At 34.0% G+C, this 26,230-nt stretch overlaps 4 protein-coding genes across 4 annotated transcripts in view; 3 read left to right on the top strand and 1 right to left on the bottom strand.

Moving 5' to 3' along the window:
* Positions 1 to 611: 611 nt before the first annotated feature.
* Positions 612 to 5,753, top strand: LOC111049020. Its single transcript, XM_022335014.2, has 2 exons — positions 612 to 819; positions 3,335 to 5,753. Exon 2 carries the CDS (start codon positions 3,335 to 3,337, stop codon positions 3,872 to 3,874), a length of 540 nt encoding a protein of 179 aa, XP_022190706.2. The 5' UTR covers positions 612 to 819; the 3' UTR covers positions 3,875 to 5,753.
* A 2,557-nt stretch (positions 5,754 to 8,310) lies between these two features.
* Positions 8,311 to 13,263, bottom strand: LOC111049018 (UPF0545 protein C22orf39 homolog). Its single transcript, XM_022335011.2, has 3 exons — positions 13,036 to 13,263; positions 10,729 to 10,893; positions 8,311 to 8,819 (listed from the first exon to the last, which is right to left on the bottom strand). Exons 1-3 carry the CDS (start codon positions 13,090 to 13,092, stop codon positions 8,595 to 8,597), a joined length of 447 nt encoding a protein of 148 aa, XP_022190703.1. The 5' UTR covers positions 13,093 to 13,263; the 3' UTR covers positions 8,311 to 8,594.
* Positions 13,264 to 13,340: 77 nt separating this feature from the next.
* On the top strand, positions 13,341 to 20,083 carry LOC111049021 (mitochondrial E3 ubiquitin protein ligase 1). Its single transcript, XM_039435996.1, has 5 exons — positions 13,341 to 13,777; positions 13,940 to 14,133; positions 14,760 to 15,007; positions 16,618 to 16,627; positions 19,737 to 20,083. Exons 1-5 carry the CDS (start codon positions 13,673 to 13,675, stop codon positions 20,062 to 20,064), a joined length of 885 nt encoding a protein of 294 aa, XP_039291930.1. The 5' UTR covers positions 13,341 to 13,672; the 3' UTR covers positions 20,065 to 20,083.
* Positions 20,084 to 24,110: 4,027 nt separating this feature from the next.
* The window catches only part of LOC111053586 (glutathione hydrolase 1 proenzyme), an 82,576-nt gene continuing 80,456 nt past the window's right edge, over positions 24,111 to 26,230 (top strand). The window contains exon 1 of the mRNA XM_039437194.1: positions 24,111 to 24,286. Within this exon, the coding sequence (XP_039293128.1) occupies positions 24,251 to 24,286 (36 nt within the window). The 5' untranslated portion in view covers positions 24,111 to 24,250. The remainder of the gene's footprint in view (positions 24,287 to 26,230) is intronic.

Genomic DNA, 26,230 nt, shown 5'->3' on the forward strand with positions numbered 1-26,230 from the left:
TTGTTCTGTGTACCTCGTTTATTCTTTAGTAGGTAGCCTATTATTCTTCAGATTTAATTATTGTTGTAATTTTACTATTAGAGCAGTTAAGTTAGCATAGGCTACACCAGGCTGCACAAAAGTCTTTCAACTTCAACTGTTCGATATAATATAATGCTACGAGAACCAATCAGAGAAGACCTCTTCTCAAAAAAAAACCCGCCATGTCTGATTGGTTCTTTTGGAATTTGATCATGAAAAAAATTTAACAAGACTTGATGCAACTGATCCATAATACATGATTTTTTCATATTTCAGGCCCAATTCTTCATATTTTTTGATTGAATGATAAATAAATGAAGGGCCACTCCGCGTTACCCAATAAAACAGCAAGTAGATAGGAACCAGGGAGAAACACAGTTGTGGCCCGGTTGCACAAAAGCCGGTTAAATTTTAACAGTGATTAGTTCCACAAGGACCAATCGGAGAAGGCTTTTTTTGAGAAGATGGCTTCTCTGATTGATTCTCATGGAATTAATCACGATTAAAATTTAACCGGCACTGTGAATCATCAAGGACTATCAAGTATTGTGTATCGATAGTTGAGTATCGACTCTATATCGAGGAATCGAGACTCAGATATCGACATCGACAGCTTCCAACTCCAACTCAAAACAAACAGCAACATGTTATCTTTTGCCATAAAGTTCAACTAGACAGAATGATTAATTTAATAGAAATCAGAAATTTTGTATTTATCCATCAAGTTTTTATATAGTTTTTTTTAGGATTCGCTGATAACTGTTCAACTGTTATTGGAATGTAGATGAAAGATAAAAGGTAAGATAAGTTTGTAATCATTCAACTTCAAATTGTTTACTTTAGCGTAGCCTACTCCATAATTAATTTTAAAGATTTTCAAATAAATTCAACAACCCTTCATAATAATAATTATAATAATCCTGTTTTAATTCTTGAAAACATAGTAATGAAGTCCTTTTGAATATTTTTTAATTCAACTTGAAAATGGACTAGATTTTGCAGACAACTCAGCTTACAGCTGTGAAAGTAATGCCGGTAAATTGTTATTTAAACTCAAAAGATGTTTATCAAGATTTTTGTAGTATTGAATATTTGCATACGGTAACCATATATTTATAGATTTTTAAATGAATTTGTAACTCAGAATACGTTGTATTACATAACCTCAAAAAATGTTGGTACGTAGTTACATAGAAACTGATGTGGTCTAATAAGATGATTCCTAGTTTTGCGGTGCGTGGGCGTGCGGTAGTTGAAATAAGCTAATCGCACATGCATGGCTGTTGTATTTCTAATTAGGCCTATAAGATCATGGCTGGCTGGTTGGCTCAAATAGACTTGAGTTAGGTGGATACTATACCCCCCTATTAACTAGAGTGCAGAGACTGATTAATGGGTTGAGTTAAGGGTTACACTTAGGTGAATCAACCTTGGAAATAAGGAGATTAATGTTTGAGTCAATTGCAATGTTGGTGGAATGCCTACTGGTTCTGGAAAAATGGTAGTAATTTATTTCAGCTTTTGTTTGTCTAGCTTTCTGTTCATTGAAATAATCTTGTTTTTTTTCTTATTAATCCTGCATCCTTATTAATCACTCCTGAAAATCCTGCAAGTGTTGAATTTTCAGGCATCCATATGGATTCGAGGCTTACATGGGAGCCACACTCAAAGTATGTCAGCTTAAAACTTAGCAGAGTAAATATATCTGCTTAAAATTCTCACTGGTCTTGTGTCAAAAAAGTATTTGAGAACGGCTTACTATTCAATTTTTCACAGTATTATGTCTTACGGTCTGATCTTAGGCCTATGGGGTAATGCCTCATATAAATGATGTTCTACCTATTAAAATTAAAGCTCTGAGAATTATTACAGGTTCATCTTATCTTGAGCATTGCAGACCATTGTTAATTACTGAAAAACTTCCAACTGTTATTAATTTATGTATATATTATGTCCTCATTCATACCCGGAAAAATCAGAGTAGTCTGCAGTTTATAAGAGTGACGTGCATTCTTTTAACACTAGGCATAGTAGTCGCATCGATATACATCAACAAAGGTTGTCAAAGTCTCTCAACAGTTTTGAGATTAGAGGGCAGAAACTGTTTGATAAAGTGCCTCCTCATATTTTTTGTCTCAAAAAATATTTGAACAAAAGATGTACGGATGGCTGATTTCAAATCCTTTCTATAAATTGACCGAATTTTATGAGTGTCATAATATGGACATATTGTGATAACAAATCCTAGCTTGTGACCTAACTGTAATTAGTTATAAAACTGTAATTTAGCTATATGACTTTGTCCATGCTATATAATATGGCTTTCTGACAATGAAATGTTATTATTACTCACCAACATAGTCGTCGTGTCATCATGATCATCATCGTCATTATCATTATCATCGTCATCATACCCCTCGTTCTCATCTTCAATATTATTGTTGGTTTAAAATATTGACATCATGATCTTGTTCATTTTTTCTTATCAATTTATACTTATCGTCATCATCATATTCCTCTTTTTTATCTTTAATTTTAGTTTAAATAATTCATTGTAGTTTCTATCTTTCTTTAATTTAGTAAATTTTCCATATTAGATTAGGCTTATACTATATTATTAAGCTACCATTAATATATTAGAATTGTAATCTTTGGTTGTGTCAAGAGGGCTATTATTGGAAGTATTTCTTCCTGGTGTCCTCATATTGTAATGTAAATGAAAAAATATACAGTTGGATCATGAAATGTTATTGCTATGAATAGTAGCGTCTTAATGCTCTAAAACGGTGAATTGGTCAAGGGATCAATTTGTGAAACCGTGACTGCGGGCTAATGACACAGTCTTGCTCAATTAAACGTTGTTAAATAGAAGTTGTTTCTGTGAGTGTTAAGCCACGTTCAACACAAAGTTGCCAACAAAATTGTTTTCCGTTCTTATAGACCAAATTATATTTGTTTGAATATTACTTGGCAAACACACCATGTGTCTTGGCACACAAGTGCTGTTCAATCTGGTAGAATTTATAAGGATGGTAAAAAATTTTGACAACTTTGGTATAAACGTGGCTTAAGACTCACAGAGACAGGTTCTATAACTAGCCTACAGTTACGGTCTCACAAGTTGATCCCTGGACCGATTCACTGTTCCAGAGCATCACGTGTAAATTATTAATGTCTATATACTATACACTATAGTATAGATTTACTAGTCATACTATATGACTATATAATTCATAATTTGAATTTTATAACATAAACAAACTATACAATTAAAACTTTTTGCTTGATAAAAAATCATTTTCTACGATTACAGATGGAGGTGACCGACACAAACAACGTAGAGCAGCACTTTGAGAAGTTGAACCTTACAGTCACAACCACTTCCCCCTCCCCACCGTCCGACCGTTCGGCTCCCGACCAATCAGAGGAGACTGACGAATCAGGCTCCGCCCCCCCAGCACCCACTGCAAACCGCCGCTGCATGCTGCGGCCCCGAAAACGTGTCTCGGGAGAATTCGGCAACGTCGACCCAACGTCACCGTCGAAAATCGGCCGCCAAGAAACCACCCCAACCCTGAAAATGGCCTCTGTACGTCGCAACCCCAACCTGGAAACTATTTTCGAGGAACCGGTGGTCAAGAAAAATGGTGCCGTCGTTTTGATAGGTGCGTCGAAAATAAAACGTTCAATTACTTTTCAGCAATTTGTTTCGAAAACTAAGGCAAAGAAACGTAAGGCGTTAGTGAAAAAGTTCAACTTCGGTCGCAGAAAGAAGACTAGTTTAACGTTGAATGATGTAAAAGTGAAATTGTTGGATTTAGATAACGCGCTGCATATGACTACTAATGATTGAAAGAGTCACTAACGATCAGTGACAAATCAATCACTGATTTCAAGATCAGTTGCACAAAAATGAATGAAATTCAACCACCGTAAAATGGTGTGTTAATTTTATAAGCGCAGTTTTCTTTATCCAATGCGGTCTGACTCCAATCACGTCAAGCCTATTGTAAGAGATTCACTTAAAACTGCCAGCATGGTTGGCATTGAATGGAAAACATTGATAATGATAAGGAATGATAACAGTGTATCTCACTATAGGTAAACGATATATCATTTCTACAAATAACATAGAGCTTTAGTTCTCGTTGCTTTAGTTCTGTTGCATTTGACAAATTTTACGGCCGTTAAATTTGATTGGATTTTTGTGTAACTGGCTATAGGTTTCTGTGGTATAGGTGTTGTGGTAGAAGGATAGATTGACTTTAGTGTCACAATTAATTTTATTGGCAATTTGAGAGAATTGCCAAATGATCATACCATTATCAATCTCTAGTTGGCTGTTCAACAGTAGGCCTACATAGTCAACTTGAGAAGGCGAATAAGAAATTGATGGAAAAAATTGAGAAACTAGTTGAGTTGTTACACCAACATCCAATATCTAGTAGCTTCCTGAGTATTTGTGAAGATTATATTTTATGTCTTCTAATTAAGAATCTCTAGTGAACTGAGATAAGATTACTAGTTAGGGCCCCGCCGGCCACACTGAAAGCAATCGGTGATCCTGTAGGTTACTATATCTATGATACGCAATCTACTTATATAGATATAGAAACCCATGAGATCGCAGATCGCTCTCTGTATGGCCAGATGCTCAGCCCCATCTCGTTAAATATTTATAATGATGTAACAATCGGAGCTAGTTTCTTAATTTAAAAAAAATTATAGTGACGATTTCCAATCACTTTATCCAACATGCACAGCCATCACATCACCTTCAACACAAAATAAGATTTAAAAATAATATGGAATTCTTTTTTTTATAAATTTTCTCAGTTATTTAATTTTCAGTTTCCTCAAATATTATGTACAGCATATTAATTAGTAGATACAAATTATATGAAATTTTCCACATTCCCATTAGAAGCATAATAATTATTGTGGTTGAAAATAAAAGTAGTTCAAAGATTTGAAAGTGAAATCGCCCAATATAATACTTATATTTTGTTCAATTTCATGTGAATGTGAAGCCTAAACGTAGGCTCATGTGAATGTAAGCCTGTAGGCCTAAACGACCTAGGCTAATAATTAATTTTCTATACCTGTTATGATAATAAAAATCTTCCACACTCCCATAATATTTGATATCCTTTTTTCAAATCAACAACACATTATTTAAATAAATTTAATTGGTATCACAAATTACTAGTTACCAATTTTGTTTGCTTCTTAAATCTTCTAGAAAATTTCATATTTCCATTACCCTCTTGATTCAGAAACGATGGCATTATATCTATGAAAATATTGTTTATGCAAAGTATTATCCATGTTTTTTCTAAATATTACTATGAATTTTGTGTATATTTTAGTAGGTGTGTAGGTGATCTGAATTTCATCCCCATTTAAGGTAATTTAGGAGTTCGAAGTAGTACCTATCATTATAAATTTCGTGAATATGTTGTAGGTAATCTAAATTTCATCATAATCTGAGATAGTTCGGGACTTCGTAACACTGCCAAATTGTCGAGTGCCTTATGTGAAATATTAATAATAATTATTATTATCATTTGAAAAGACTGAAAAGCTGAGACCTACTAATTCAAGTATATTGTAACCGAATTTGTATTAATGTTCAAAATGAACTTTTAGGTCAAATTTTCAATTTTCTACATTTTTTGTATTCTTGTTTGTGTCGATGTCTTTGAATATAATACTGTTTTGTCAATTTGCAATTTGTTATTCAACTTTATTTTGTGTCACTATTTCCTGCATGATTATAATAAATTTCCAAATTGGAAATAACTGGGAAACATAGGCTACAAATTGAATTATGACATTTTTTTATTTTTAACGTTTTAGTGCCGGTTGCATAAATCCGGTTTAATTTTAACCGTTATTAATTCCACGAGAACCAATCAGAGAAGTCGTCTTTTCAAAAACGCCTTCTCTGATTGGTTCTCTTAAAATTTAACCGGATTTTGTGCAAATTTCAGCATTAAAATTTTGAAATATCAACATTTCTGTTCAGTATTGTATTTTATTATACTAATAAACTGATACTGAAAAAAAAAACAATAAAATAGTCTCAATGAAAATAAGGGTAAAAGTAATTCTATGTAATAGCATATACAGTAAAATTGCAATATGATATTCCCTTGAGTAAAATAGGGATAAATGAATAACCATCATCAAATTGGTCATTTTTTGTGTATTGAAATACTGGTTACACTCAAGGACGTATTTTCTATTTTTCGACCGAATTCGACTTATGATGCATGATTTTGAACCGCCTTGACGAGCCGAGGATAATGAGCTGTAGTACGATGAGAACCGATCATTGTGTCAAAAGTTATGAATGTTTGAAATTTTTTACTTTCCTTGCCCTATTACCATAGGTAAGGAAAGTATTGCTTTCCGAGAAAAATTAAGGTACCCCAATTTCTAAATTTCTATACGTTTCAAGGTCCCCTGAGTCCAAAAAAGTGGTTTTTGGGTATTGGTATGTGTGTGTGTGTAAGAGTGTATGTGCGTCTGTGTACACGATAACTCATCTCCCAATTAACGGAATGACTTGAAATTTGGAACTTAAGGTACTTACACTATAAGGATCCGACACGAACAATTTCGATCAAATGCAATTCAAGATGGCGGCTGAAATGGCGAAAATGTTCCCAAAAACAGGGTTTTTCGCGATTTTCTCGAAAACGGCTCCAACGATTTTGATCAAATTTATAGGCTACCTAATCTAGTCATTGATAAGTTCTATCAACTGCCACACACCCCATATCTGTAAAAATTTCAGGAGCACCGCCCCATCTGTGCAAAGTTTGATCTTAGATACCCAATTATCAGGCTTCAGATACAATTTGAACAAGTAGAAAAGATTGAGCATGAAAATCTCTACAATTAATGTTCAGTAACATTTTCACCTAAAATTCAAAATAAGCTTGAAATTCGAGAAAATGTGATTATTCAATAATTGCAAACTGTTGGCAACTGTTGATTCTATTAAATCACTCACTATGAAGGGATAGCAGAACTCGTGTGTCTCCAGCGTTATTGTCCTGTCACCAGCTGGCACAGATCTTTGAATAGCAGACTTGAGATGCGCGGGAACACTAGCGTCAGGTGATTAATTTTCATAACGGCAAGGAAAGTTGTGTGAGTGCGCCACAGCAGATTTTTATTCTTGAGGTGTCCTTATCAGTACCTCCGTAAACAGAGGTACAGTAGTGTCCTTACACGATCCTCTCCTCTAAATCAAGTGAATCTAACGGGTGATTCTCATGGAACATGACCTTATGAACTCATATCATTGTGCGAAATCTCAATGTGATTACAATGGAGTTGGTGATAATGATTGAAGCTAATTATTGGGTGTTTTTCAAAATACAAGGAGCATTTTTGTCATGTGTTCCTGGAAATCTATATGAGATAGAGAGCTCTACCTGGTCTCAGATTGTAGAGAACAATATTAAGCCCAGAGGGATTCTGAATTTAAATGGTAACAATCGGAAGATATTTTTGATCAAAAATAATTATTCAATCAAAATTGATTTTATTATTGAAATTTTACTCATTTTTGAAAAATTGTAACTCAGTACTTATTGAAGATAGAGAGTTCCAAGTGATCTCATTTTGTTATGAATTTCATAATCTAATAAAAGGCGAGAGTAATTTTTTCTGTCCGATTATAGGATCTGGTGGAAAACTGGAAAATGAACAAAAAATACGAGGTTTTTGGGCTACTCTGTATTTAGCACAAGGAAATTTTGCATGAAAAAAATTGTTCTGGACTTCTCTTATGTATCCAAACAATATATTAGAAAATAAGAACTACAATATAAATTGCAAGCACATCCCCTTTTTCTTGTCTATATTGACTGGACTATATTGTTTCACAGGCTTTCTGGGTTCTGTGAAATCTGGCATTGCTGTACTCTATAAGAGTAATAATGCTGCAAACTAAGGTTTGAACAGACTATAGCTTATTACTATCATCGACAGGAAAACTAAACTTTATTATTTTTGCCATGAATATATTATGACGTAGACCGGTATGTACCGTATATACGTAACTATGGCCGTATAAATTACCCTGCCAGGTTAGTCAAGTGGACAAGGCCTTCAGACCTCCAGTCAGCTTGCACTGTCTGGACTTTAGTTTGAATCCCGCCTGTAGAAATGGAGGTTCAAACATATCATCTATTATCCATGCATTCATTTCATTACCTAAGCACAAGTAGTAGAAAGATAATGTGGGCAACATCGACAGTAAAAAATACAATATAAGCTACCGTAACTGTTTATTTTCTTCAATTGTATTTTTCAATTATTGCAGTGACATAAATATGTTATATAGGTCCGGTTTCTTGGACACTTATTAAATCTAGTTACGATAAATGGGAATCTAATTTAAGTTTATTAAATGAACCATTGAGCCGATAGATTTAATGGTCCATTAGATTAAATAAGAATCCTAGGAACCTGGCCTTAGACCGATAAATTATATAAATTCACTAAATACAATGTTTTAACGTTCCTTATTACTGCTATATCACAAAGCACACAGATCACATGAAACTACAAAAACTTTTCCTTGCTTTATCATTGACCATGTCTCTGAATTCATCAGCTCTCAATCCGAGGTAGGAATTTTTGTATTCCTCCTCCAACCATGGTGGAAGGGGCGAGTTCCAATTTTCAGGGGGCGAAGTTCTGTTTTCCCAAACCTCGTTTTCTTTGAATGGTTTCAGACGTTCCTCTCGGCGTTTCATCTCGCTGTTGATCAGTTCTTCCTTCAAAATTAGAAGAGAAAAAGATTAGATTCAAATAGAATATCAATGTATAATTCATTGATAAATCATTTGAAACCGTTCAATGGATTTGTGGCCGTCAATTGTTGTACTCCAGCCGCGACCGCCACTTCAACGTGCCCATCCGATATCATGGGAGAGACCTGAAACGTTTGGTGTTTCCAAACCTCACTTACCTACCTGTAAACGTTTGGTGTTACTGTTTTACAAAACTTCTAAATTTTCATAGAACACGCCCCTGCCGTCTATAACCTAACAATAATTCCAACCAATTATTCACTAATTCGTGCTATTTTCTAAAATTTTATATAACTTTGGTATATTTTTGGTAGAAGGGTGTACCGTTATTCAAAAGTAATTGCAGAGATACTATTAGGCTACCTATTATAGATCAAGTCTATTTTCCAAGAAACATTCTCAAATATTAATGACTGAATGGCTTATCCATTCATAATAATCAATCCTTGACCAGTACTTGCTGGATAGATTTTCTTGAATATTAAATAACCGACTCAAGGTCGGGTTATGTGGATCATACTGGATTCAAAAAGCACTATACTGACTCTTCACAACTCCGACACATTCAAGTAAGTAAGTTACAATACATTCTGGTTCATACACGAATCTACAATAAATTACAGTACAACAGCCAATTATGCAACAAATTTCACATATTATGAAAACTTATTAATTAAAATGAAGATTGAATGCAACATTAGAATATTGATAATATAGTATTGTAATATAACTACATAAATCAGCGGTGTTTTAACAATGAATAAATGATAATTTCAATGAATAAATATACACCCCACTATATATTATATGTGTTGGGGTATAAGTAATTAGTTGCTTATTGCGTGTAATAATTACTATTTACAAACTTCATTCACTGATATGGGATTAAAGTTTTTTATAATAAAATTAGTAAAAATGTATAATACAAACAAACAAAATTATGGAATTAGTAAATAAATATTAATGTTCTATTAAGGATAATAATAAGAAAGGTTATTTTTAGAAAAATGAAAAACAGAAAAGAGTGGAATGAAGAATAAATAGTTTCAATATTTACAGTCTAACTAAATTTTCACAATTTTCCACTCTAATATCAACCAACCAGGAAAATAAACTTTTCTTGAACCTGTGTCTATTGAATTCTTCCCTAATGTAACTTGGTATTGAATTATAAATTTTTGGTCCCAAATATGTGTAGTTTCTTTGCCCAAATGTAGTGTTCATCCTTGGTACTATTGAATACGTGTTTCTCTGCCTTGTTTGATGGTTATGATCTGCCAGTCTTATGTGTTCGTTGTTTCTCCTCATTCGCGTGATGATAGCCTGGATGTAGAGTTGTCTTACACTCAGTACTTTACTGTCCTTGAAAAGAATGTTCGTGGGGAATTGATTCTCCTTGAAGCCTATTATTTTTAGTATTCGTTTTTGAAGTTTATAGAGAGGTTCAACATGTGTAAAATTCGTAGCTCCCATTGCAAGACACATGACATTTTCTATGCAGGACTACCAACACAACACACAAGTGAGTACAGAGACATTTTCACATGCTCTATCTGAAATGACCGCTTGGAACTTTTCAAAATTATCCATTCAATAGAGTACAAGTCAAAGTTAAATTAAGAAAAAAACATGAAACAAGACACATCTATTTAAACAATAACTGACTTCGGACGCGTTTCAAGACATAAATTTGTATCTTCAGCATAGACCTACAGGAAGCACAACAGTATCAGTGTATTCAAGGCTATAGTCTTAATTTAAATTCAGATTTAAGCTATTATATCACCCTTAAACAATTTAAAGAGATTGATAAATGTTAATATTTCATGAAGATGTATTGAATATTGTTTTGAAAAATAATGACAATACTTACAAGGGAATCCCGGTCCTTATTTTTCGTCCATCTTTCGCAGTTGGCCATATCACGTTTCCATGGACTGCAATCAAGTAGGTCGCCATGAACAAAATATTGGTGAAATCTACCTCTTACACTCTTACAATCAGAGTACTCTTCATCGTACCAGGAACAATTCTTCACCTGAAAATTGAAATATTACACAATAATGATTAAAATGTCCCAGAACTTTAGAATAACTGGGGATGCTAATGTGCGAGATAAATTACTTTTAACATGAAGAGGAGAAACCCATTTCTCCCTCCACAGTTTGTAGCATAGTCACAGACGGACATCCTGCGCACAATTGGATGCGCCGTGTCATTTCGCTTCAGGTTCTTGTGATGAACACATCTCCGTAACATACACAAACATATCACTTTGGAACATTGCCAGTGGAGGGGAGCGAAGCGTTACAAAGCTCTCTCACACAGACACAAAAGAAGGAGAATGCTGCTAGGTAGTGGGAGAGATTAGTGGAGGATAGAGCATCGGACCTCTTCGTCTTTGAGAAAGAGCCGTGTTAAAAGAAATTTATCACCCACTTTAGTATAACTAAACGGCGCTTTTCCAAATTGTTTGGTTATTAGAGTATGTTTTCTTAATATAGTATGCATTTTTAAAAAAAATTGTTGTTTGACAAGTTAGTGTGAGCAGAGACCCTCTCTCTATATTAATAAAAAAACACTGAGGACACAAAAAAAGATCGTCAGCAGTTATTTTAAGACTGCTGAGAATGTTTTTTTGGGTCCTTCAAGAACGCAGTCTACTTACAAACCTCCCCCATGGGTCACCACTGATATGAGGCTTTAGTATACACCCCAAGTCCCTGATTAACTCTTTTACTATTGAGTTGTTACCTTTATACATTCTTCTTCATCCATTACTCACACTTGTGGGATCGATGGCGTGATTATCAAAATAAAAGTAAAAAACAACAAAAACACTAAATGATCAAGATAAAGCACACTTAGTCAACATCCAAGGCCTTGCTCTTTGACTTACTGGCAAGTTAGCCAGATAGTATTTGAGATAGGTCATCGTTTAAAAATTCTTGTACATCATAAGCCCTGGCTCTCAAAAAACCGGCACAAACCTCTCGAACTTGCTGGTATCCAACTGCTTCACTCCTGCAGGTAGCCTGTTGAAGTAGCGGAGAGCTGCACTCCTGGTGCGCGATCTCTGAAGGCGCAACCTGGGTATGTCAAACAGCACTAGATGCCTGGTGTTATGGTGATGAGAGAGGCATAGAAGAAGGAAGTGGCTGACTACTGTTATGATACCTTGCCTAACAAGAATGGGCTTGCAATGTGCATGATATTCGCTTGCAGTTATAATCCTAGCCGCCCGTTTTTGCAGCTTCAGTAAGTCCACAACCTTGGCTGAATGACCCTTACATGAGAAGACCATAGGAGACATGGCAGTGGAAAAGTGCATGATACACCATAACCAGATGTGCCTACGTCACCTATCCCCTCAGCTTGAGCAACAGGAAACAGATTCGGGACAGTCTCCTAGTCACCTGTTGGATGTGGCTAGCCTAGCTGAACTTCGGATCCAATACACAGCCCAACAGCTTCACCGGTTCCTGATCGTAAGGCAGACTCTGCGACGAGCTGCAGATGATGTTTCGCGTCTTGCTCTCGATCAGCTGGAAACGATTGAACTGGAACCATGAAGTTGAAGACCGCAGATGCTCCGCTGACATCTCCAACACCTGCTGAAGGTCAATGCCAGATGACAGCAATGATGTATCATCAGCAAAGAGAAAAGTTGAGCCATTGTTGTCCAGGTCATTGATCATCATTATAAACAGGATTAGCCCCAGTATTAAGCCCTGAGGTATCCCAAAATTCACAGGGAGTAGAAAGGAATCAGCTTCTCCCAATGACACCACTTGACAGGGATTTAAGATTACAAGAGGGTAAGTATTGTGTTTATTATTATAATAATAAAATAAACAAATTAAGAAATAATAAGAATATAAACTTTGAGGTGCAATGATTACAGGAGTATCTTGTCTATTTTATCAAGTTATAAATAAATAGAACATTTATCTGCTTATGTTCTTGAGTTATTCTTACTAAGTTCAATACGGTAACATATATGAAAACTATATTAAATTAATGCGTTTTAAATAGTGATCAACTATAGATTGCAAAAAGCAATAGATCAAATAAAAACTCTTGTATTGCTATACAGTGAATTTTAGTTAATAATTGATTCTCTTTCTTGTATTATATTAAAAATAAGAATATAAAACAGTGAATGAGGTTGCAAACCTACCAAAAACATTTTCAGTTTAATATCTTCCGGCAAATGAAGTTCTTCTTTCTCACTCATTTTAACAGATTACGTGTAAATTTTATTATTTTAAAATTGGTGATAGTGATAAGATCTTTTTTAATTTAATAATATTAGATGTTTTTTAGTATTTCTAACCTTCAAATTGGATCAATGGATAAAGTAGGGTTAGAAATTTGCTATAGAGTACCGACACTTATTGATAGTCGATTCCTATCGAGGCAAATAGTTGATAGCTGACAACTTTCGACTTTCTCTTGCAACATTCGAGGAATGTTGACAAGACTATCGATGCCTAACCTATCGACCAGCAATTTTATTTTTCTTCAATGTAAAACATCTGATTTCTAGGTTATAATATTTTTGTTTGAAACAATCAGTGATCAGTCATTCTAATTTTAAATGTTAAACAATTTTTTGAATCTTTTTAGATCTAACTCATCAATTTTATTGACTATTAAATATAGATAATTCTATACCTTGACATGAATATACAAATTAAAAGTTTTTATTACAATATTTTTTCAATCTTACTGATGAGCAATATTTGAGAGTAGGGTAGGCCTAATGTTTAGATAAGCAGTGCTATAAGTTTCAAATTACTCCCAAAGTCCCAAAAATGGATTTATGGAGAGAAGTTTTGTGTTTTACCGTTGATGCTGTACTATTTTCTTTGAGTTACGGACAATATCGGTATCTAAATAACACTACAAATAAAATAAAAGTGAGTACCTATCTAATGCTAACCTCATTGATGATAATATTGATAAACATGATTCCTTTTAAAAACATTCATTTTATCTATGTACTAATAATGGTGTCTCAAATAATCCTACAATAAAATCAATAGAGATATTACCAATAACTTTGTTTCAATTTGTTTCAGACAGCTCAATTCATAGGTATTAATCCAGATCCAAAGAATCTTCCAGAAAAAGATAGAAAATCCGTCCTTGTCCAAGGAACCGTTCAGACCTTGGGCGAAACCCTACCTAGTTTTTCGGCCCCAAACGTCAGAGGAGTTTACCAAAAAGTCACTTTTGTAGAGCATGCTATTTCAAAAAATAGCACAGGTTTCTGGTGAGTAGGCTACGGTATTATTTTGCTAAAATTATTTACTATTTCCTTTTCATGCTTTTACCTCAATTTTGGCTCATTTTTTCAATAAATTTCTGCTTTAATGAACAGAATACAATTCCTTCGCTTCTTGTGGAAGTGATCACACATTCACAGAAGTTTGTCCACACATGGACGAACTGCAAATATCACTGTGATCATGAGTCCTATACCAATGAAAAAATTAAAATCCTTTGATATTCTCTTTATTTTATTTTCAAATTTTATAAAAAATCGTTGTGTAGTTTTTATAATAATATTAAGATAGAATTATAGCCTACATAGGCTATTTCATAGAAGCAGCAATTTTTTATATGTGAAGTTTGTTGAGATTTTGACAATAATTTAAATGAAAGAATGAATTTAAATTCATACATAGGCACATCATAGTTACCAGCTGATGTACAGGTACCGTTGGTACTTGTAATATTGGTTGATTGGAAATGAATATTGATATCTAACTCATAGTAAAATAAAATAATGTATGGAAAATAGACAATATTAATGAAAGGTCTCCTTGACAGGAAAGTACCGTTCCAAAATTTCCTAATTTTCAATTCATATTTTTAAAATTGAGTTCAATATTTCAGGTCTGACAGAAAACACGTTATCCAAGAAATTGTAAACGCTGTACCTTTTACATTGAAAAAAGGCAACTACATAGTCGAAATTTTGGACGCGAAAAATGCCTTTTTTCTAGATTTAGACGTCGTTGCCACAAAATATGAGCCCACCAATCCCACCCTTCTCGATGGTCTGGTGGGGTTTTTCAGTGGCATTAGAAAACGCGGCCTAGAAGTCACTGAAGAAATGCTCAAAGAAGGCACTGTTTTAACAGGTAAGTTCAAATTCCATTGGAAAACAATCTATTAGTTTGTAAATGAATCAGATAAATTTTATTCATCCACAAAAGATGTCACACTGAACATAAAAAACCTTATCCTAAGATATAAAATTAAATAAGTTGTGTGGTTTAGGAATTTTGTTGAACCTAATGCCCAATTCATACCGAAGTGACGTTGCGCTGAACACACTCCTATATGAACATGGTTCAAAAGTGAATTTTCGCAAAGCTACTTATGTTTGCATTGAAACATGTGTTCATATGGGAGTTGAAAAAGTCACTGCCACGCCACTTCTACAGGGTGATTCTTAATTATGGTAAAATAATTTAATACGTGATAGTAGAGGTAAAAATAAGAATAAAGTTCTTAAAAACATATATCCATAAACGCTTCATTAGCGAGCTATACAGGGTGAAAGATTTCGCCCGGAATTCAGTTCCTCTGGTAAAATACACCGATGCTGAATTGTTTGGGGACTAGTTTTTGAAAAACTTATGCTGAATTCATATGGAAAAATTGAATAAAACTTGTCTGGTAGCTGTAGTGTGAGTAGTTTTTGAGAAAAAAGTTGAAATAATCGAAGTAGAAAAACACAGACTTCTACGTTTGATGCCCAATAACTTTCTTTAATGACCAGTAAACAAATAATTTTCTGCAATAAAAATTGTAGAGAATTTAATTCTGAAAAGAATTATATAAGCTGTGAAAACTAAATTCAAATTAAAGTTGAATAAAATGTATTCTTATGTAGTTCATTACACCACAAAAATTTTGCTGCTTTATGAGGAGCCTTCCCCTACTGTTGTATCAGCATCCAATTGTGCGCAGCATGCTTACTCCTCTCCACTACTCTGTCAATGCTACAAGCTGTGGAAGGACAAATCGGCTTCATGTTGAAATTAATATCTCTCAGATTGTGTAGTTAGTTTCAAGTATAAAAAGTTTAGAAAATGGGTAATATGTTGTTATTTCCATATTAAACAACTCATATAGCCTTATTATTATACGTTATTAGTCATTAGTTATTTGTGCAACTAGTGCGCAAAGTGACAGTTTGCTGCACCGAAAGAAACGTTTACGCCCGAGCCGTAGGCGAGGGCGGAATGGTTTCTTGAGTGCAGCAGAGGAACTTTGCGCACGTATTTCACATTAAGTTTTTCCTACAGTTACCATTGAATATGAAAAGTGGGTAATTATGGGTAAAATTGCCTGAATTGCATCAAATGTTTTTCTGTGTAATTTTATTATTGATAAAAACCTTAATCCTAAAATCCTAAAGTCCTCGTTGTCCTTGGTTATAATATATAATGAATAATAATTAGCGCGTTGTGCTTCGTTGCACCTCTGCTCACTATAGCAGCCACAGCAGTCACTGTTACCAACTTCATTTTGATTTTGCTGCACTGTTGCTCCATATAACCTACTAAGTATTTTGCGTTACCATGTTGCAAATCTGGAGTGCGGAAGAGCGGAGTTGCACTAGAGCGGAAAAGTGATTCTTTGCGTTCTGTAATCAGTGCAGCAATGGCCACTTTCCAACGTAACTGTAGGAAAAATATATTGCATACTTCTCTATTGTTCTAATTAATAAAAACAATATAAAAAACATTCAAGTAAGTAGGCTCTAGACAAGTAATAAATATTAATTTCAAGTATAGAATGTACAGAGGGACCAAAAAATGTAATGCATATGCTCTTGGAAAGTCAATATTTTGGTAATGCTCTGGCTACTGTTGTACCCAATTCACTCGGTCGTCAGTAATTCAGTTTTCTCCATCCATGACCAGCACTTGCTGGACAGATTGCGTCATTAGGTCAAACATAAGATCTAGATGGGTGGCAGTTAAAGCCAAGTCAGGCAGAGATGTGTAGATGATTTTTGTCCCTTCCATACTCTCCTATGTAAGCAAAAGGTCCAATGTTCACAGAAGAGAAAGGTTGCTCTCTTGATCGCGCCACGTCTCTTTGCCATCTCTCGTGGCGTAATAATAATAATAATAATAATAATAATAATAATAATAATAATAATAATATCGTGTGACCTGGCTGGCTCAGGTCTGGTGTCAGAGTTTTCAGGTCGCAACTGATCAATTTCAGAGCCTCTGACATGACCTAACGACTGCTCTTTAGGCAGCCGGGACCGACGGCTTAACGTGTCCATCCGAAACACGGGAGTGGCCCGAGATAAATATCGTGGCGTAAGAAGTACGGACATGTCAATTCATCGCGGACAATAACATGTTGAATGGAATAGAATACAACTTGAATAAAATTAAAATGTTACTTTCACGGACACGTCAATTCATCGCCACTTGTTCAAAATAATTACGGAGAAAAAAACATGTTGAATGGAATAGAATACAACGTGAATAAAATCAAAATCTCACTTTCATGTCACTGTCCGTCTGTTATATATTGCATAGGTTACGTCTCTGCCCGACGTCCGTTCTTCATGAATTGGGCTTTAAAGTTTGCATGCTGGGTACTCTTGCCACACCACCTGTTGACAAGACATCTAACTACAATACCAATCAAAATTCATAGCTGTACGTTATTTTGTTCTGTTCACGTTCACTTGTGCATACAATTTGTTCTATGCACAAATTAGTGCATACATTTTCTGGACCCTTTGTATTTATTTATTTATTCATCATTTACAATTAACTTAAGGACAAAGAAACAGACTACAGTCCAAAACTTCTTTTCATCCCAATTTCATAAAATAAATTACATATGGCATTTTATAGCTCTGAGCTGTGACTGAATAAGCGATCATAAATATAATCATCTATGAGCATCACCAATGACCAATTCTAAAAAGACTTGTAAATTTAGTCACTGAACGTTGCACAATATCGCAGAGAATGCATAAGCTATAATCATAATGATCATAATTATAATGCATAAATATAATCATCTATGAGCATCACCAATGACCAATTCTAAAAAGACTTAGTAAATTTAGTCACTGAACGTTGCACAATATCGCAGAGAATGCATAAGCTATAGTCCGAGATATATTACTTTCAACATGAAGAAAAGAAACCAGTTTCTCCTTGCACAGTTTGTAGCATAGACAGAGTAGTGGAGCAGTGGAGTAAGCATGCTGCTGCTCACAATTGGATGCTGACACAAAAGTAGGGAGATGCTGTTAGGTAGACATCGTATTGAAATGAAATCCACTTCTATATTCAACTGCCAGGGCAGTTTTGCAATCAATAGGTCACATTATGCATCGGTGTTGAATAAAGCCTGGCTTTTCAATGCATTTCTGCTTTGCTGGACAGAAATGGGTTACCGATTCTTGAAAATTGAAACTATTCCACCACTGTAATCGGTTTTTTCAGTTAAGTGATTAGTGAAAGAAAAAGTATCGGGCCTCTCTGATTTCGAGTAAGAGCCGTGTTAAAAGTAATATTTCTCGGACTATAGTTCTCATGTCTATAGAACTCTCGCTTACAGCGTATGTTCAAGTCTATACATAGCTCCAGAGAAAGGAGTAGAATGGTAACATTAGAACAGAATGACTCTTTCATTTGTTGACGTGGCGAAGTTTGGACAGTTACGTATACCACTCAACCACTTATTCAAGTTACTCTACCACTCAACCACTTATTCAAGAAGGGAAGTCTATTCAATGAAAAACTGATAAGTATCCCTGTAATTTACATTTCAATACACAATCTCAATAAACACAATTCACATATATTTTAATCCCTCTAGCTTTTAGCTATTTGAGGGATATTAAAAAATATATAATTCCATTTACTAGGTTGCAATAACTTACATAAACGAATATACATGTATAATATATTGAATGAATATTATTAACAAAGTAAATTAGGAAATTTATAAATAATAATAATAATTTATAATATAATAAAAAACTTTATCCTATTTACCTATTAAGTGATCGCTAGTCTACCTAACTATTGCGAGCTTGCATTTTTACTGTAATTTACAGTAAAATCCAACAATATGTCTCAATCATCAATTATTGTATTAAAAATCAATCCATTTTTGTTTTAACTTCACCTTCTCTTTGCAAATTTCGCAATTCCAGAGGCAATGAGTTCAAAAGATATAGAATTCTGCATTCTGGAGCTCTTTTACCATAGTTATTGTTAAATCTGTGTAGTCTATACATTATGTTCCTCAATCCATAGTTTATTTCATTAATTTCTCTAAATAGGTTTTTGAAATAATTCCGTGTCAAATCTGTATAATTGGTTAGGGCCAATTAAAAATTAATTTATAATATAATAGAGGATACATGTAGGGGATAGGAAATTCACGAATGATCATAGGAAAATCATGATTTTCATGAAAATAATGATAGGAAAATCATCACGCCTGATCTACTGAACTGATTAACTTGAATAACTGAGCTTTGCATATAGATTCTTAATTTACCGAGAATAGTTAAAGGATTATTTTCAATTCTTCAAGTTTTTAGTTTGTCAAGTTTATAATTAGACCCTTGTGGAGCACGGGCTACCTGCTAGTTAATAATAATAATAATAATAATAATAATAATAATAATAATAATAATAATAATAATAATGAATAAATATTTTTTCAATGAGAATACAAGCAAGTAATCTAATTGATAAAAGATGCATAATATTTGAAAATACAATTATTTTATAAAATTTAGGCCTACTACAAAATGTATGTGGAGAAAATGATTCTTTTAAAGTAATATTCCTCAATTTCTTGCAGATGGTTATCACTGCTATTCGGGACTTTCGGTCTAGTACTAGGCGCACTACTAGTTAGACGAGGCTGGATATCCTACAAGAAGAAGCTAGAATCAGAGGAAAGACGCAGACGTTTGGAGGAGATGAGGAGGGAAAGACGACGAATCAACAGGAACCACGAAGATGTGCCGGACGACCAGCAGTGCGTCGTGTGCAGGGATAACCGGAAGGAGATAATACTCTTGCCTTGTGGACATTTTTGTCTGTGTGAAGACTGTAGTCGCATGTGCAACGATTTGTGTCCCATGTGTCGAGCTGTCATTCAGGCAATGCAGCCTGTTTTCATGTAAATAAATCACTGAACTAAGAGCTTGATTTATTTATTAGTCTAGTTGCCAGTGAGTATTAAACGTATATATTATCATATATTAAAGTTATTGCTATAGTTTATGGTGAATCTTTGTTGTATTCATCATCGTTGCTACAAAAGGGTAACCTAGTATTTACCTTTGTAGTTACCGGCTAAAATTGATATTTTTGGTAAAGGTTTTGAGTTTTTTAGGAAAATGTTCAAGATACAAAAGTATATAGTGAGGTCCACGTTATAATGGCAGTGTTTGATTAGCAATAGTATTGCTATCCTTGTCTTATCATTCAACAAAGTGGATAGCGCTATCTCTTTCTTGCTTTGCCAGATCGTCTTTCAACAATGTAGAATTCATAATCAATTAACAAAATATTTCATCCTAATTATGAAAATTCATTATGAAATTATTGAAAAATAAAATTTCTTGCTTAATAAAATGTAATTTATTATTTTAAACGAGAATGAACAGTTTATTACATCAACTAACCTGTATCAGCTATAGAAGGCATTGACAAGACAGAGGATCGGCAACGTTGTTCTGCTATCTTTCTCTACTGCCATTATAACGTGGACCTCACTATAGTATAATAGATGGTACAAAAGGTTGACTTGGTATTCACTGTTGTAGTTACAGCCAAAATTAATATTTTTGGTAAAGGTTTTGAATTTTCTAGGTAAATGTTCAAGATACTAAAGTATAGTACAAAAGATGATATGTTGTTCTATTTACTGTTGTAGTTAAAGCCAAAATTTATATTTTTGGTAAATGCTTTGAATTTTTTTAGGAAAATGTACAAAGATAATTCATTTTACTAATATATAGTTCATGGCATTTCTAGAGCTGATTATGTCCTTGTATTCACTTTCCTTGGTAGAAAGTGCTAACCTTGTATTTACTGATGTAGTCGCGGCCAAAACGTTATATTTTTAGAAAAGTTTCGAATCTTGTAATAATTAATATGATGGAGTTTTTATGAATAGTAGGTCGATATTACATCAATTTCGTATTCAATATCGTACATTAATTTATATTACTGGTTAGCATGGTATAGCCAGCACCATGGTACATGCTATTTGCAGATGACATCGTGCTCTGTGAACCTACCAAAGATCAGTTGGAAGAAAGGCTGGAAAGCTGGAGGAAAGGGGACTGAAAATTAGCCGAGCAAAAACAGAGTACATGGTATTGGGAAATAATGATGGGCTACCCTTACAGCTTGAAGGAAACCAACTCCAACCAGTTGCAAGTTTTAAGTGCCTGGGTTCAAGTGTACAGAGAGATATAGAAATACAGCATAGAATAAGTTGTGGATGAACTGGAGAAAAATGAGTGATGTTCTTTGTGATAAGAGAGTGAATTGTCAAATGAAGGGAAAAGTGTATAGATCAGTTGTGAGGCCAGCTTCGCTGTATGGAACAGAAACATGGTCCATTTCAAAGAAACAGGAACAAAAGATGGAAGTGACTGAGATGATAATGTTAAGATGTGAGGTTACAAGAAGAGATAAAATAAGAAACGAATTGATCATAGGCTCTGTAAAAGTTGGACCACTGGGAAAGACAATTCAGGAGACAAGGATGAGGTTGTTTGGTCATGTGCAGCGACGGGAGGAGGATTATGTTGGACGAAGGATGCAGGATTTGGTTTTGGATGGTGTGAGAGGACGTGGTAGACCTAGGATGAGGTGGGGAGATAGAATAGCGGCTGACTTGCGGGAGAGTGGTTGGAGGAGAGAGAAAGCATTGGATAGGGCTTTGTGGAAAGGCAGACTAAGAGAAAGGAATGCCGACCCCATTTAAATGGGATAAGGCACAGCCAAAGAAGAAGAAGTTAGCACGGTATAGTCCACGGGGGATATTAATTCGTATAAGATGATCCAATATACTGAAGATACAAAAGGTTTCTTCTCTGGTTTTTTTTTTTATAAAACTGGAAAGATTTTTGCGGAGTTATCTGACATTCACGTAGTTTATAGGAGTATATTTGTTTATTTCAAGGTAAATTTATTTCAATGTAGGTAAAGGTATGAAGTTAAGAAAAAATAATATCAGTGTACTGCCTTATCAGTAACAATATCACGACATCTTTACTAAGGTAAAGGTAACTAACCATTTGCATTGGCAGTTCCATATAAGCGCAGAATTCTTCTTTTTTCAATATTTTGTGAATTTAATGTCGACAGTCCTATTACTAGTAGTTCTGTGAACAGTAGACCTCGCGCAATTACAACGACGTCCCAAACCATAAGCACATCCACACTGATACACTAACTATTTATTTGATCAGATCATGCTTACACAAGATTGATTATCATATAACACTTTCCGGAATTTAGCGCGAGAAAACCAGAAGACATCTAGGCGAGCTGTTAAAAGTTCTTTGCATCCTATTATTTAATAGTGCATAAAAATTGCACTCAATGAGGCATGCAATTTATAGTCTATACAGCTGTTAATTTTTTACCAAGTTACATTGAGATATTGAATTGCATGCGTCATGGCATGCGATTTATAGTCAACTCGACAGCTGATTTATGATGAATAATTCTATAGTCTGATTTTTACTCTAATATTGACGTATGAAGAAGGCTCCTCTTTCCTTTTATATTATCCTTGAAATGCAAAATTTCCAAAAACCTTGTATATACGTCGACGCGCAATTTAAAAAGGAACATACCTGTCAAATTTCATGAAAATCTATTATCCAGTTTCGTCGTAAATGCGCAACATAAAAACATAAACATTTAAACATTAAGAGAAATGCCAAACCGTCGACTTGAATCTTAGACCTCATTTTGCTCGGTCAATAATGAGTGACATTTGTTTTAAACTGTCAGCATTTTTGATGAATGGGAAGTTACTTTTAGGAATACTGACTGTTTCAAGTGAATCTCATTACAGCCCCAATCACAGATAAACTATACCTATGTATAGTTTCTGTACATATCTATCACTCAATCTCACAGTTTGCACAAAAGTCTGTTAGTTTTTATTCACGATTAAATGCTACGAGAACCAATCAGAGAAGCCTTCTTTAAAAAAAAAAAACCTCTGATTGGTTCTCGTGAAATTTAATTATGATTAGAATCTAACAGGCTTTTGGGCAACCGAGCCCTAGAGTCTGAATAAAATCAGTGTACTCAAGTTACCATCGGACCAAATGTTGACATTTTTGATAACTGATGAATGACAATATTCCAAATAATACTTTTTTCCACCTTAGTCAACTTTTAGTCAGAATTGAACCAATCACTGGTGAGTTCATGGGTTCTATACTCACTCCACATGGCATTTATTTCATCATCCCCATCCCATGCATAAATACTGTAACTACAATCCATTAATATGTGCACAACAACAGAAAAACAGAATTGATTTATTGACAATCTTCTAATGAGTCATAAAATAATAATTTATTGATACAGTGTTTTGATGAGTCTGTGCTTCATGAATCACAATATTAGAGTTTATTAAGAATGTTTGAGAAGCATTACTGACTACTGTTGGTTACATAAAATTTGGGTTCAATGGACGCATGAGATTTTGTATTGAGAATTTATCAACTATCCATGCAAAAGCAATTTTTGTCAACTAAGTATTCTTGTTGAATTGACTACTATACTAATAATAATTTTCATTTATTATCAGATAAAGTATGTTTTTTAGCTAATAAAATAGCCTACTTTCCAATTTTCAAATTCAAAAACATCAATTTTAAAGTACTCAACTATCATCTTTAGACATATATGCATACTTATAATCAATAACGAATACCTCTACAATTCTCCATGTATTCTGATGAATTATTATTTATCATTAAACAGATTATTTATCAATTATAACTGTCAATATTTTTAAATTTCGGTTATCAGTGTAACTCAAATCATAACTTTTCACCACTCATCTAATAAGATCACACTCTGTTTTTCTGTCCCTCTGAAGCAAAAGAAGAAAGTGTATCAAATCTGCGGCAACATCAAATCCTAACGTATCACCGCGAGCATCCTCTCAAAAAAACTGCGCCACCCAAAGGACCGGTGAAAATAATGAACACTATTTTGAACGAGCGCTCCTGCCATATTCTTCCGGCCGAAGCCACGAAAGTGAGATAGCAGATGAAAATGAGAAGATAGTGTTACAAAAATTGTGATTAGTGAAGTTCAAACACCATGGCGGCAGAGGAAAGACAGTCTGCTGAAACAAATGTAAGTAGATTTTGTTTTTTAAAAGTTTCTTCACGTTTGTTTATGTTTTGATAAGCTCAACTGGAAACATAAATACCTGATGGCCTTGTAACATAAATTCTATCTTTTCTATCAGCTGGTTTTCACTCATAGCTCGTGAACTCTTCCTTTATCACGTTTTTTATCGAATCATTTATCTTTTAATCGTATTTTCACCTTTCATCACCATTTTAGATCAAAGGCCGACATTTTTTTCAGGTGATTAGAATGCAGACGTTTTGGTAGGTGATCAAATTTCAATCTTCGAATAGATTAACAGCCGACTTCTTGATTGAGATTAAATTGTAATCTCTGTAAAATGTCGTAGTAGATTGACAGAAGTTAGTTGAATTATTGGTTTCTTTGGATCACGTTATAAAAATTGAATACATTTTTCTTCAATCTGCTTTACTTACACCAGTAAACACTTAACTCATAATAGCCTTTTTTCTTCATTTATTATAATATATTTCTGCAGATTAACAATTGAGTTTTAGATAGGTAGGCTAATTTTACTTTAATCACTGTGAGATGACGTAATCTACTGGAGGTTGGATGATTTTGTTGCAATGAAAATTAGGTGATCAAATTTCAATCTTCGAATAGATTAACAGCCGACTTCTTGATTGAGATTAAATTGTAATCTCTGTAAAATGTCGTAGTAGATTGACAGAAGTTAGTTGAATTATTGGTTTCTTTGGATCACGTTATAAAAATTTAATACATTTTTCTTCAATCTGCTTTACTTACACCAGTAAACACTTAACTCATAATAGCCTTTTTTCTTCATTTATTATAATATATTTCTGCAGATTAACAATTGAGTTTTAGATAGGTAGGCTAATTTTACTTTAATCACTGTGAGATGACGTAATCTACTGGAGGTTGGATGATTTTGTTGCAATATCGATTCATTTGAAAATCAATTTTTTGCATCCTGCTATAAATCTCCATTATCCCTCTCATTCTGTGATATTCTCGACTTGGATTGCATTACTGTATAGTGTCATCATATTATTAGCAACAGTAAATTATCCTATAACACAATTTTCATTTTAGTTTTATTGTTGAAGAAATTCAAATCTCCATCATGTTATAGGTAGATGGTTGACCCATCGTTTAGCTTGATATCTAGAAAATGAAATTAGATAAGTGACGTGCTTTCAGTACTCTCATTGGAAGGGTGGGTGCTTCAGGCTAGCTCCACTGACCTGACAGTAATGAGCTTCAAATTCACTTCCTGGTGGCTCATAACTTTTTCAAAATCAAATGAAATTTACTCTTTCAATCAATTGTAGATCGATTATTCATCTCTTATCATCTCACGCACAAACCTAAGGCTAATGTAGGCATCATACTCAGAAAAAGAAGAATCATGGTTATTTCAGCTGTCGAATCACATTCATTTCCTTGAATCAGCTTGCTCATTATTATAATTTTTTATCCTCATATTTTTTATATGGCTTTTTTTAATGGTTGCACATTCCAATTGGTATGGTACATATAGCAAGCTTCTAGATAAGATTTTATATAATTTCATTACACTCATTTCCTTGAATGAGTTTCCTCATTATTTCTAATTTTTTCATCCTCATAATTTTTCTGTATCTGACTTTGACTTCTGTATCTGAATTTTTTCTGTAATTTTTCTGTGCTGCAAATTCCAATTAGCTCATGCAGCTTCAGCATCTAGTAGATAAGATTTGATGAAATCGCATTTTAATTAGACAATAACTGGAGCAATTCAAACATTAAACTGTAGACAAGTGTAGGATTTGTAAGCTGTCAGAATGCTACGAACGATTTACGGATTCCCATAATGGGATGTTGTAGGTTGTAGGTTGACAATATAGGCAGGCTACCGTACTGTTCTGTGAATGATTCAATAACTATAGAACATCCCACGTTTCTTATCAATCATTTATG

Source organism: Nilaparvata lugens, chromosome 10 (genome assembly GCF_014356525.2).
Source record: "Nilaparvata lugens isolate BPH chromosome 10, ASM1435652v1, whole genome shotgun sequence".
Classification (NCBI taxonomy): domain Eukaryota; kingdom Metazoa; phylum Arthropoda; class Insecta; order Hemiptera; family Delphacidae; genus Nilaparvata; species Nilaparvata lugens.